The sequence below is a fragment of the Octodon degus genome, unplaced genomic scaffold (assembly GCF_000260255.1).
Source record: "Octodon degus isolate 3935 unplaced genomic scaffold, OctDeg1.0 scaffold00141, whole genome shotgun sequence".
NCBI classification, from domain to species: Eukaryota; Metazoa; Chordata; class Mammalia; order Rodentia; family Octodontidae; genus Octodon; species Octodon degus.
Genome location: NW_004524717.1, coordinates 5,703,355 through 5,717,664, shown reverse-complemented (window position 1 = coordinate 5,717,664; position 14,310 = coordinate 5,703,355). Strand labels below are relative to the sequence as shown.

Sequence of the window (14,310 nt, the reverse complement as noted above, 5' to 3'; positions counted from 1 at the left end):
TTTAATTTTTATTTGGGACAGGGTGTACAGTCCTGTTAGCAGCCTCCCAAGTGCTGGGATTACAGACACATGCCACCACACCCAGTCCTAATTGCTGTCTCATTGGGGGCAGCACAGCAGGTCAGGGGATCAAACTCCTGGCCCCTGCATCTGCCCAAGCAGGTGCTTTAATCCACCTTTTTTTAATACTTAACTTTGTAAACTAAATGCCATAATGTACCTTACAATTTAATAGTTAAACATGAATACTTAGTGTACTTAACATAAATATTTGGCGTATTTATACAGATGTGATACAGTTTTTGCCTTCATTTTTTTCTTCCTAACAAATACTTCTACCTTAGTTTTCCTTTCCTGTTGCCTAGGTATCAAATGCATACTTCTAGCCATTGCCATCCTTTGGCGTGTGCTGTGTTCTGTCAATTCAGTCATACAATGATTTGTTTCTGCTTGAGAGCAAAGACTAAACACATACTCTCTCTCCGAATTTGTATAGAAAATTTAAAATTAGAGGAGCCACTGTTAAAATACCAATTGAATTAAAGATTTTTTTTTCTTTCTGTATTTAAGACAGGGTCTACAGTGTCTATAGGGTCTTCTCAGGACATAGATCTGACTCCATAATGATTCTCCTGTGTTCAGCCTCCCAAGTGCTGGGATTACGGGTGCGTTCCACCACACCCAGTCTCAGTTACCGTCTCAGCACACCCGGCGGACAGGGCTGGCATGGCACACCAGGAATTGAACCTCAGCTCCTGTGCTCTGCCTAAGAAGGCACTTTAGTCTGACTGCACTATCAGGCCAGCCCACTTTACAGAATTTTAGAAGCTGGAGAACTTGCTGTCTCTCCTTTAACTTCATTTGAATTTAATAGTCCATAAAACTGTGTAAGGGCCAGCCAATAGCTCAGCAGATTAAAGCACCTGCAAGCAGGGGCAGGAGCCAGGGGATCAATCTCCCGCCTACCATGACAGCCCCGCCCCCGGTTTACACTGAGAAAGCAATTGAGACTGGGCGTGTTGGCGCATGCCTGTAATCCCAGCCCTTGGGCGGCTGTAAACAGGAGGATCACTACGAGTCCGATCTAGTAGTGAGACCCTTCGTTAAAATACAAAAAAGAAAGAAAAAAAAAAGTGCATAAATTGTAGGACATACTCATGTTTTAGGTCAGCTTCTCTGTAACCTTAAAATGTAAGGTGTCAGACCTGACTATTGTGTCTGTTAATATAAATGCCTTAATTATACCAACAAACTTACTTATTTTGGTACCAGGACTTAACTCAGGATCTTGTGCTTGCCAGGCAGGTGCTGCTGTACCACTGAACTATATTCCCTGCCTTATTCTTTTAAAATTACCCTTAAGCCTGCCGTGCTTGCCCCACCCCAGGGACACACTGTGAGACAGCAATTGAGACTGGGCATGGTGGTGTGTGCCTGTAATCCCAGCACTTGGGAGGCTGTAAACAGAATCACTACAAGCCCGATCCAGTAGTGAGACCCTGAACACCCTGTAGACCCTTCCCTAAAATACAAATAAGTAAATAAATAAAAATAAAATAAAATTACCCTCAAAACTTTAAATTGTAGGATGTGGTTTCTGGTGTATAATTAATTCATCTTTGTTGCAGCAAGATAAAGCCGATATTATTCGACCGAAACGGAAATATGAGAAGAAGCCCAAAGTCTTACCATCGTCTGCTGCTGCTACTCCTCAACAGACGAGTCCTGCTGCACTGCCAGTCTTTAATGCTAAAGATTTAAATCAGTATGACTTTCCCAGCTCAGATGAAGAACCTCTCTCCCAGGTACATAGAATAAAGGCCTTTATGAATATAGAAGAAGAATACAGGAAATCACACATTTGACCTATTTCTTATATTTTATTAAAGGTTTTGTCTGGCTCTTCAGAAGCTGAGGAAGAGAATGATCCTGATGGACCTTTTGCTTTCCGTAGGAAAGCAGGCTGTCAGTACTATGCTGTAAGTTTTAGGCTATTTTTGTACATAAACTATTTGCTTTTAATGCCAAAATAAAATAATGCCTTTGGATTTCTTTTTAAGCCTCACTTAGACCAAACTGGCAACTGGCCTTGGACTAGTCCTAAAGATGGAGGATTAGGAGATGTGCGATATAGATACTGCTTAACTACTCTCACTGTACCCCAAAGGTGTATTGGATTTGCACGGAGACGGGTTGGGCGCGGTGGAAGGTAAGGTATTTCTATATTACTACTGTAGGGATATTTTAGGTGGAGGACTAATCAGATTTAAAGTTTAACAAACATACTAATTCCTGTTTGCTACTCTTGACTAATTTGTCATTTTGCTACTTGATCCTTAAGCAGCCTTTTAATAGACACAAAGTATAACTGTAATACATCCTAGGTAGATGATCTTTGCTTTCTTCCCAAAGTTGAAACCCTCACATAAATTACCATGGGATACAATTATTTAAAAATGCAATAGAGGAAGACAAATACAAGTCATGTTAGCACACATAGGTTAGACTACTTAAAAAGTTCCTTCTGGGAGAAAGGATTAAGTATACCACCAGTTGTCACATTAAATAAAGTAATAAGTTAACTTTTCAGTGACCGTGATCTATGCATGACCCAGTTTGTCAGGATCTAATTATTCTTCCTGTGCATGGTAGAGCTCCGGACATGGTGGCACACACCTGTAATCCCAGCGCTGGGGAGGCTAAAAACCAGAGGATCACTGTGAATCCAGGCTGCGTAGTGAGACCCTGTATTAAATACACTAAATGCCTTTATATAAGCATATGTGGAAAGAAAAAGCAATTATTGAACATACTAAAAAACAAAGTAAAAATGTTTGGTTGAAAAATAATTTGATGGGGCTGGGGAAATGGCTTAGTGGAATAAGCACTTCCCCGGCAAGCGCAAGGGCCTGAGTTCAATCCCTGGTTCCGCCAAAGAGAAAAAAAAAAAGAAAAAATTCGATTTAAATAACCATCAGAATTTGAAATTTTGGAATAAAAGATCCCAAAGCTAAAAGAATCAACTTCATAGTATTTAAATACTCAATATGCTTTTATTCCACTTCAGAAGTTAGGAGAAGAAAGATGTGTCTTTTTTAATTTAATCTTTGAATAGCTGTTTTAAATGAAGTTTTTTATCTTATTTTTAATAGGGTCTTATTGGACAGAGCTCATTCAGACTATGACAGTATATTTCGCCATCTGGATTTGGAAATGCTTTCCTCAACACAACATTCTCCAGTCAATCAATTTGCCAATACCTCAGAAACAAATACCTCGGACAAATCTTTCTCTAAAGACCTCAGTCAGATACTAGTCAATATCAAATCATGTAGATGGCGGCATTTTAGGCCTCGGACACCATCACTACATGACGGTGACAATGATGAACTCTCCAGTAGAAAATTATATAGGAGTATAAATCGAACAGGCACAGCACAACCTGGGACCCAGACATGCAGTACCTCTACACAAAGTAAAAGTAGCAGCAGTTCAACACACTTTGGTATGTTTATTTGTGATGCATGTGTCTATAGAATTACTGGGTTTGTCCATATTTTTGAGTATATGGTCTGTTACATTTGTGGCTAATAGTACTATTTATTTGGATACTATTGCTATATGAGTTTGTGTATATCTCTTCATTTAAGTATACCCATATACAGAAGTGGTTTGTTATTATTTAATATGTGATGTTTGTTTCCTGTGTGCAGTTCATGAAAATTTATCAGTTACCTTGTCAAACAATATAAAAAGAAAATGGACCATACATTTTTAATATTTTATACTTAAACGCTTCTAGTCTTTATATAATCTGATTAAGCATAGACTAACAAGTCAGTAAGTCTATATAACTTACACCATAATTCAGAATAATGTATAAGAGAAACTAAGTTTCAAGAGAGAAAGGTTGTTTTAATATATCTGAAAACATTTTAGATAAGAGCAATTTACATTCACATTGTATGAGATGTATATAAAATAGAAACTTTTTTGAGCTTTTTGTTTTAATATACATGAATATACTATTTGAGGTATATAGATTATAGAAACTCACTGTTGAAACATGTTATTACAGAATTTTTTAAGGCAACAACTACAGATTTTCTTAAAGTACTCTAAGGGTATTTATTTCTGTGGTCACCTGTTAAAATTACAGGTAAACTGCCTTACAGATATGAAGTTCTGCTCTTAAAGGCCTACAGGAATATTCCATAAACTAATTCCTTTAGTGGTTACAAAAAAATACTTCTATGAAATGTCTTTCAGTTTATGAGAAAAATAATCACATTTCAGAAATAATCTCAAAGATAAGCGGTTTTTCTGAATCCTAACAGATTATTAGTAATTCTGTTGATTTTAATGTCTTTATCATCAAGAGCTAGTTTCTTTCTGCTATATAGTCTTTAAAAGTCAAAGTGAAGAATTTTTCAGTGTGAAGACTTACATACTGTATGAGGACAGAGACTTTAAAAATATAAACTTGAAATTGTTTTCTTTTGATAATTAAGCTCTTAATTCTTTTTTTTTTTAATTTTTTTTTTATTTATTTGAGAGAGAGAGTGTGTGTGTGTGGTGTGTGTGTGTGTGGCCAGCTCAGCCCACCAGGGGGCGGGGCTGGCTGGCATGTGGTGCTGGGGGATTGAACCGCGGTCCCTGATGCTTTGCTAAGCTTGTTCTAAGTAGGTGCTTTAGACCACTGAGCCATCTCTCCAGCCCTCTTAATTCTTTATATAGTTGTTTAAGACTCTTGGAAAAATAGCCATGTTCCATCAATCCATATCTTCTCTCTCCTCAGGATAGAGAACTTGAAGTGTACTAACTATTCTAAGAGTATTAGTCTTTTTTATTTTATTTTTTATGGTCTTTTAAAATTTAATTATTTTTGCTTAGAAAGTAGGCATTCAATATATATTGTAAAATGTTTTTGATGTGTTTATGAGGAATATTAAAAGGTGACCATTACCAAAGTTTAGCTGCAAGGACATTTTTAGTAATGTTTTTAGTCCTTGTAATTTTTCTTCTTAGTCATTTCTTTTGTTGTATGTACACTTCCTTTTATATATGGGCTTACTAGCTTTTTCTGTTGCATTTAGTTTTTAATTTTCTCTTAAATTTTGTTAGATTTTCTCATACATTTTGTAAATAGATACCTAATCTATGGCAATACTATTCTTTTGTAACTGTGAACATTCCAGAGACTAATGCTTTTCTCTTTATTTTGTGCAAATTTTAGTGTAATCATATATGAGCATTTAGCTTAAATTCAACTATAGATCCTTGTGGTGGGGGGCAGAAAATTTAGCTGTTCACATGTTGCACCAGATTATAAATTTATTTCTTCTAAAAGCATGTGTTCTCCAGAATGAGCCTAGACTGGAAGAAGTTTCTCCTCTGTATTCTTACAGGGTCCCTTGTCTGTTTTGTTATTTCATTCATGCATTAAGAATCTCACAGCTCTCGTTATAATTGTAGTATAAATATTTTTTCCACATAACATGGCCCCAGATACAAACCAGACTCCTTCATCTAGTGCCTAGATACTTTAGTGATATCAGGTGACAGTATTAATACCAAAAAAGCCCTGATAAAGTGTGAACGTGTGATGCCAAAGTCAACATTGATGAAAAGCAAGGGTTTCCATCAGGACACTTTTCAAGGGTTCTCTCCAGAGGGAGATGGGGGGGAGGGGGACTGACTTAACCTGTCCTGGGGGTAGGGCTGGCGCAACATGCGCCAGGATTGAACTGAATGCTTGCCTAAGCTTGCCTAAGCAGGCACTTTAGACCACTAAGCTATCTCGTTTCTGTTTTGTGTTTTGTTTTGTTTTGAGGTGGGGGTAACCAGAAATTAAACCCAGGATCATGTGCTTGTCAGACAGGCTGTATCTCCCTTCCTTCCTTCCTTCCTTCCTTCCTTCCTTCCTTCCTTCTTTTCTTTCTGTCCGTCCGTCCGGTACAGGGTCTTGCTATGCAGCTTGGACTCATAGTGATCCTCCTGTCTCAGCCTCCCCAGCACTAGGATTACAGGTGTGTACCACCACACCCGGTTTCGATGGCCAGCATTCCTGGGCTGGTGGCATGTGGTACCTGGGGTTGAGCCCAGGTCCTTGGGCATTTAGACCGCCAAGCTATCTCCCCAGCCCTATATCACCATTTTAAGGCTTAATTTTGACTATACTGATTTAATCAGTATATTAAATACAAGTCACTTGATCTGTTTTCTGCTGCTTGAGCCAAGTATGTGGGTTATAATGTAGCCATTTTTTGGTTATTCAATTGTTGTAAAGTTTATACCTAAAAGTAACCTAATTATTCCTCTTGGTTGACTCCCTTTTCTAAATAATCGTTTATGAGGTCTTACCATCATTTTAAAATAGGATATTCTGAATGAAAATACCAGAGGACGGGTGTGGTAGTGCACACCTATAATCCCAGTACTCAGCAGGCTGAGGCTGGAATATTGTGAGTTCCGAGTTGGAGACCAGCCTGGGCTACAAAGTGAGCTCAAGGTGAGTGTAAACTCCATAGTGAGACCCTTTCTTAGACAAAAGAAAAGAAAAATACCAAAATTTTGCTTATTTTAGTGAACTGCATGAATTTTGACCCAATTTTTATAGCTTCCATTTTAAGTGCTCAGAAGCATTTTTGCTTGCTTCTCAGTTTGACCTTTGTGCAAAGTTGTGTAAACAGAAATGTGCCCAGAGGAGTCACATGGGGTAGCCTCCTTCAGCTGGTGTTGGTTACTGAGCTTGCTTCTGTGCAGTAGAGTTTTGGTGTTGACGGTCTGCAGAAGACCTATTGAATGTATAGCTAGAATCTCCAGGGCTAGATTTTCATACTAAAAGATTAACTATTTTTAAAGATTGTTAATTAATACGTGATTTGGAGAGTTTCCAAATGTAGTCCTTTAGTTTTTAAAATCCACATTAACACTTTTGAAACTTTAGTATTTGTTCATTGGCTGAGTATTCTGTGTGTTTGAGTTGGGAGGTAGTAAGTAACAATACTTTATCATTAGAACTTTTACATAAGAGTCCTTGATAAAATTCAGAAAGACTGAAAAAAATGGTTTTTTTAAACCACAATGATATGTTCAGGATTTAAACTCCTAGTGCCAAAGGAAATTTCATCAGCATTTTAAGGATTTTTTTTTGCTCCGAATGCCTTCAGGGCAGGTTTGGCTGACTTCAGTTGTGGGGATCGAACCACAGCAACCTGAGCCTGACTGCTTTGTTGAAGCAGCCACTTAAAGAACTGAGCTAAAGGGCAGGCCCCCATCATCAGCATTTTAAGTCAATTTTCTAAGCTTATATATATGCTAAAGATATGGTTTATTATCATAAGTGAGCAGAAGATCTGTAGCTAAGAATGTGTTATCTAAATTTCTGTAAAACGATACAAGCTGGCTTATAACTTAATTTTATTCTTACTTTGGAAATGAAATTAAATTTGAGCAATGAACATTTTAATTGTTAATATTGTAAACACGCGGGACTCTAATCTTTATTTAAATATGTAAAAAAAACTGAGAAATTTTCGGTGTAGAAAGTGGGTTTATCATTAGCATCAGTGGGAGTCTGGAGCAGCGTCTGTGGTAACATGTGCTAGTATTTCTGCAGCTGCACAGTGATACGCAAGAGTTCCATACTCAGAGACCCATTTGACTACAAATAATTTCATAAGTCAAGTCACCTATGGTCAGAAGAACAACTACAAATGCAGGTTTTCAAATTGGATTTCTATCAGTGGACTAAACACCTGCTTTGGCAAATACAGAGTCCAGGGCTTGATCCCTGGCACCACATGCCATGCCGGCCCTGCCCCCAGGGCACACTGAGCCAGCAACTAAGTCCAAACATGGTGGCACACACCTGTGATCCCAGTGCTGGGGAGCCTGAAAACAGGAGGAGCACTCGAAGTCCGAGCTGTGTAGTGAGACCCTGTACCAAATACCTAAAATTTAAAAAAAAAAAAAAAAAACATTTCTAGGTGACGCATAAGGGCTCATGGACCTTGTCAGTTCAAGCTCACTAATTAGGAACTACATGGACTCATCTTTAAATTTTGTGTTTATTTAAAGTTACCTTCTTCCTATACATTAACGCTCTGCCTATGGACTAAAAAGAATGAAAGAAATTTCTAATTTGAGGTATCTTTTAAAATAGATTTTGGGAGTTGTTTCTTCCTTGTTTTGTTTGTTTTATGGTACTGAAGATTGAACCCCAGGGGTACCGCGTCACTGGACTACACTCCAGATTATTTTTATTGTTGTTATACAAGGTAAATCATAGCCATATTTTTATAATTTTTACACAAGTTAGTGTTGCCCAGGCTGGACTTGAATTCATAATCCTCCTACTTCATCTTTGAGTGCCTGGTAGTAAGTGTGAGAAACACACTGATGTTATTCCTTACCAGGTATACTAGATTCCATCTCCCTCCAACCCCCCGAATTTTGGAATTATTTCTTTAGGCACCTGTGCCTCCCACCCTGCTCCCTTAAGGATTTATAGAGTCAGGTTACTTTATACAAATTTCTGACCCAGGGAATTGGTTATTGAGAGCTGCAGAAACAAAGGTGGTTTCTGGCTTCTGCCTAAATACTTCTAATGAGGGAACATTCAACAGCTTTGCAGATCAAGTTGTTACTAAGTTTGGGGATCTTGGTTAGAAAATTTTCTATATATTCAACTTTTTAAAAGCTACCTCCTGGGGCTGGTGAGATGGCTCAATGGTCTAAAGCACCTACTTAGAACAAGCTTTGCAAAGCATAGGGACCGCGGTTCGATCCCCCAGCACCACATGCCAGCCAGCCCCGCCCCCTGGTGGGCTGAGCTGGCCACACACACGCACATGAATAAATAAAATTTAAAAAAAAAGCTACCTCCTGAAATTTAAACTTTCAGGTTCATGTTTTACCTGAGGAAGCAGACTAAGACTGATGTCCAGTGTTATCTTGCAGATGTGAAAGTCTTGTTATGCTTCTTTCCCTGGTCCCAGTTCCCATTGAACATTCTCCACTTTTAATCATAGCCACCCTTGACTCTTGCCCCCATATAGATTCTTGTCAGATGTTATGTATATGAGGATTATAAAGTACTTGACTCACAATGTTTGACTGTCTAGTAAATGTAAAATATATTACATGTAAAACATTTTTTGTCTATTTTTAAACTCTTGGTTCCCTTCCTTCTATTACTGAGTATCTGTGACTTCCTGTGGAAAGTTTTTTGATCTCTACTGAGATTATAGAGGAAAATCTCTAAGGATCCCTCCTGATCTGTTTGTTTAATTCTGAGTAATGGTTCTGTTCTAGGTTGGTTATATGTCTCTAATAACATCTTGCCCATCTTTATATGACTTACAAATTTAACTATGCTAAATTTGGAGGTGGATTTTAACAAAAGCTTTGTGCTTTGATATCTAGGTCCATTTCATAGAGATTTAGAGAGATGTCATTATTGTCTTCCATTTAGTGTGTGATTGCACTTTTGAATTATAGTGATATCACGATCTTGAGTATTCAGTTTTCTAAATAAATAATAGTGAAAAACTTAGTTCAGATTGTATTTGCTTGTTATTATCTAGCCCAAGCTACACATCTTTCTTTTGGACTGGAATCTGATAGGATTGAAGGAATTTTTTAAACTTAGTACCTCATATCTGGGAAAAAAAAAAATGTTAGCGATCACATGATTTAATTCCTCACATTTAAATAAAGATACCAAGCCACAAAATGTTAACTTGCTCAGAAATGCTCAGCTGTTTATGATAAAGAGCTGAGGACTCAAATGTCAAGGTTTCTTAGTCCCTGTCTATGGTTTTTATACCTTCACTACCATTTGAAGTGTTGCTCTTACTTTTCTGTTCGTGGTGGTGAACTGAACCTACTGCACATGTGCCACAGTAGTCTGTATTATTGAAAGTTGTAGGGCTGGATAGATAGCTTCGTGAACTAAGAATCTGCTTAGGCAAGCACAGAGGCCAGGATTTGATCCCTGACACCGCATGCTGTGCCGACCCCATCCCTGAGTACATTGAGCTGGCAATGGAGCCTGGGCATGGTGGCACACACCTGTAATCCCAGCACTAAGAAGGCTGAAAATAGGATCACTACAAGTCAAAGCTATGTAGTGAGACCCTGCGCACGCACGCGCACACACAGACACACAAGCAAAGAAGTTCTAAAAGGTTTGCTGTCATTCTTCTCAAACATTTCCCAAAAACATTCAGGTAAAATTTCATAACTAGATTCTGTACATAGTTAAGCAGTATCCAAGAAATAGGCTAACTTAAACTAAACATAGTCACCCACCTGCTTATCACCATTGGTGGGCCTGAATGGTTGTAAAACTTACTTTTCTTTAAGTCAATATTTTTACTTTTGCATGCATTTTGAAATGTTAAACAGATCAGCATCTTTAGTATAATTACCAAAACCATATATTTAAAAGAATGGAATTGAAGGGGCTGGTGAGATGGCTCAGTGGTCTAGAGCACCTACTTAGAACAAGCTTAGCAAAGCAAAGGGACCCTGGTTCAATCCCCCAGCACCACAAGCCAGCCAGCCCCGCCCCCTGGTGGGCTGAACTGGCCACACACACACACACACACAAAATTTAAAAAAAAATGGAATTGAAAAATAAAATATGTCAATAGAAATAAAGTAGGTAGATTTAAAAAATGAACACTGATTTAAATGCTGGTCGAACTTTTATTTCTAAATTTGAATTAGAAGTTACCAATTGCTAAAAAACAATTGACCACTCTGATTTATACCAAGATGTTAAATACAGAAAATATATTTGAAACCTTGTTCAAAATTGATATCCACTAATAATCACTAAATTTTTTATTAAGACAGCACCAAAATTCTACAAGAATATTTTCATTCATATAAATGGAGTTTTATATATCGGTCTTCAGTGAACATTAAATTATTGTTAAATAATTATTAGTAAATACCTTATGACCTAAATTTCAAAAAATTCCATTTTAAAAAAAAATGTACTGAGCATTCCTTACTTAGAAAAGTTAAGGCTGTGGCAGCATATTCAAACTTGAGAAGTTAAAAGTGTAAATCTCAAAAACACTAGTCGAAGTAAGAAATCAAGAAACTTAAGGTTTAAGTAATTAATTTTTTATTTTATTTTTTTACCTGTAAGGAAAAAATAAGGTTGACTGGGGCTGGTGAGATGGCTCAGTGGTCTGAAGCACCTACCTAGACCAAGCTAAGCTGAGCAAAGCACAGGGACCACGGTTCAATCCCCCAGCACCACATGCCAGCCAGCCCGCTCCTTGGTGAGCTGAGCTGGCCACACACACAAAATAAATAAATAAATAAATAAATAAATAAATAAATAAATAAATAAATATTTAAAAAAAAATAAGGTTGACTGTGAATATCCTCACAGCGCAGTATTCATTTCTATAGATTTTCCTAGAGGTTTTGACCCAGCACATTTCTGTTACATAACAGAAAATGGCTGTATGAACATAACACTTGTATTTCAGTGTTTAGGGATCATCTCCTAATATTAAGAATACCATCCTAACATCTTGCCTGTATAATTCAGGTCCCTGGATTACAAAAATAGAAAGAAAAGGAACTCATCAAAAGACAGGTATCAGTTAAACAGACTTGCAAAACACACGCATAAGAAAATCATTAGCAAATTTTTCCAATAAGAAATAACTTTTTTGCTCTTACAAATGAAGAACTTAGTTCAGATCAAGTGTGAGGGCTACTGAGGCATTAATAACTTAAACTTTCTTACATATTTCACAATTTTCTGATTCAAAATACACAGTGGGATTTGTTACCTAAATACTTCCTAATTGTACGAGGCAGAAACAGTATAATGGGAGATAGTTAAAAGTAAAAATTATAAAACTTGAAGTATTTAACTAAAAATTATCAGTAGTTAAGCAACAAGTGAGGTGACAATATTTTGAAAACAGCCAAGTTTAGATTGAGGAAATTTGCATGATTTATAGATTCCCTGGTATTCAGGGATGCACGATAACCTTTTTGTTTTAAAATAATTCTAACTCAGACATCACAGGCTTCTTAAAGAAGCCTTTAAAGTCAGATGTATTGTGATTGTATGTGCTATTTTTTTTTTCTTTTTTTAAATTGGCAAAAAGGAAAAGCAAACGGTTTCCTTTTTTAAAACTGCACACACTTTTTGGGGGGTAATAAATGAACATTTTTTTGTTTGTTTTTTTTAGAACTGAGCTCTCCATAGACAAACATAAGTAGCATAACACAGTGTCTTTCCTCAGACATCATTCTGTACAGTAAATCAACATAAACAACTCCGTTCTTATTGACTGGATTTTTTCCAGGTGGGTTAATTGAGTGGGGAAAAGTAATTGACCTTAACATTGGAGCCTCTTTTCTTCCTGTTAAACTTATAAAGGATGAGTTCTTAAAAAAAATAGGGGGTAATAAACCAAGTCTTATCTTTCATACAGAGGAAATCTTTGTAATGACTAACAATAGAAAATACATAGTAGTATTTATACACAGAACTATTAGGAATCATCTGAATGCTTTGGGAGAATAAAATGGATAAAATGACACCAAATGGTAATTAACAAATTCTTCTCAAGCTCAGTGCAAAACTGAATTCTAAATCTATGGATTAAAAAAAGCTGAGAACTTTTTCTACACTGTCTAGCACAAGTGTCACAGCTTTACAAAAATAATGGTGTTGAAATTGGGGAAGAGAGCTGTTTGCTTTTCTATTTTAATTTAGGGAGATTACTTTGAATTTTCATTAAATTAAAGATACTTTGGTTAAATGTAGGAATGCTGAAATTTTCACTTGAAAGTGATCTTTAGTAGAATCAGAAGTCTATCAAATGCTTTAATTTTGCACACTTTTAATATGGGATTTGTTTTCACAATGTAATATGTATGTAATGTCTGTGCTTTTTTACTTAAAAAGTGTTTCCTTGTTTCATGTTCAGCATTTACAGCCGAACAATACCAGCAACATCAACAGCAACTGGCACTAATGCAGAAACAGCAGCTTGCACAAATACAGCAACAGCAAGCAAATAGTAATTCCTCCACCAACACTTCACAGGTGAGGGATTTGTCTGTCTTATGATTATCCCTCATTGTTTCCCACCAGAGTTCATCTCTAATTACCAACTGTTGTCATAGAACCTTGCATCTAACCAGCAGAAAAGTGGCTTTCGCCTGAATATACAGGGTTTAGAAAGAACATTACAGGTGAGTATGGAAGCTGTCGCCTCTGCTCCCTACTTTAAGCAGTGTTAAAAGCATAGTTGAATGAAATGAAGATGCTGTCTTCTAGTCTGACCTATAGTCTGTTAATGTACCTCTTCTATGTGTAATTCCTTGAAGTTCATTAACTTTAGGCATTTTTTTATTATTGTAATTTCACATAGATTATACTAAAGTAACCTTTTATCCTTGAAAGAGGTCACTCTTGAACCTAAAGCATGACAAATATTTGCCATTTAGATATGTTTAGTACTTAAACACTGAGATTTGTTTCTATAGGGTTCTTGCAGAAAAAAAAATTTCTAAAAATTCAAGAACTCATTTATTTCTAGGATAAGTTGTCATATTTTATTACCTCCATTTATTTCTTAAAAGAGCAAGGCATAGTTATCTCATTATTCCAAAGGAGGCTTTGGGTTTGAGGATATGTGTAGGTCAGATAAACATTTATATATTCTTTTATTCATTATATGTGTAGGCAAATCACTGAAATGTTTTTGCTAGCATATTTCTTGCCCAAAATTTTTTGTTAGACATTTGTGTTCTCCACAGTATAAAAGGCTTATTATGGTAACTCCTGTGTACATGGTCTATATTATCACATAGGAAAGTCAAAATTCATGACCATTGCCTTAGGTAATTCTCCATCCTCAGTGACTATGACTGTGGAAAGAGATAAAGAGATTTCAGTGGTTTGTCATTTTCATTTATACCTGAGCTGATATTTGGTTAATTTGTATAGCATTACCATTCACTTGAGAGTGAATTGTACTAGTTAGGTTTCTGTATTTCCTTTTTAGGGTTTTGTTTCTAAGACTTTGGATTCTGCTAGTGCTCAATTTGCTGCTTCTGCTTTGATGACATCGGAACAACTGATGGGATTCAAGATGAAGGATGATGTGGTGCTTGGAATTGGGGTGAATGGTGTCCTTCCAGCCTCAGGTAACCATAAAGACATTTAAATTGCTTTGCTTATATTCTGTGTATTATATACTATTAACATATGTATTCATAAATACCAACTGCAAAGTTGCCCATTGTTCACACGCT

The 14,310-nt window shown here is 36.6% G+C and overlaps 1 protein-coding gene across 4 annotated transcripts in view; it reads left to right on the top strand.

Annotated features, from left to right (window-relative positions):
• The window catches only part of Epc1 (enhancer of polycomb homolog 1), a 100,905-nt gene that overhangs the window by 82,853 nt on the left and 3,742 nt on the right, over nucleotides 1-14,310 (top strand). For 3 of the 4 annotated variants that reach the window (XM_004641761.2, XM_023701816.1, XM_023701818.1), the window contains exons 7-13: nucleotides 1,629-1,805; nucleotides 1,890-1,979; nucleotides 2,061-2,209; nucleotides 3,153-3,505; nucleotides 12,978-13,096; nucleotides 13,177-13,245; nucleotides 14,061-14,202. In XM_004641761.2, coding sequence (XP_004641818.1) covers nucleotides 1,629-1,805; nucleotides 1,890-1,979; nucleotides 2,061-2,209; nucleotides 3,153-3,505; nucleotides 12,978-13,096; nucleotides 13,177-13,245; nucleotides 14,061-14,202 — 1,099 coding nt within the window. The remainder of the gene's footprint in view (nucleotides 1-1,628; nucleotides 1,806-1,889; nucleotides 1,980-2,060; nucleotides 2,210-3,152; nucleotides 3,506-12,977; nucleotides 13,097-13,176; nucleotides 13,246-14,060; nucleotides 14,203-14,310) is intronic. The other variant, XM_004641762.1, reaches the window with a different exon arrangement.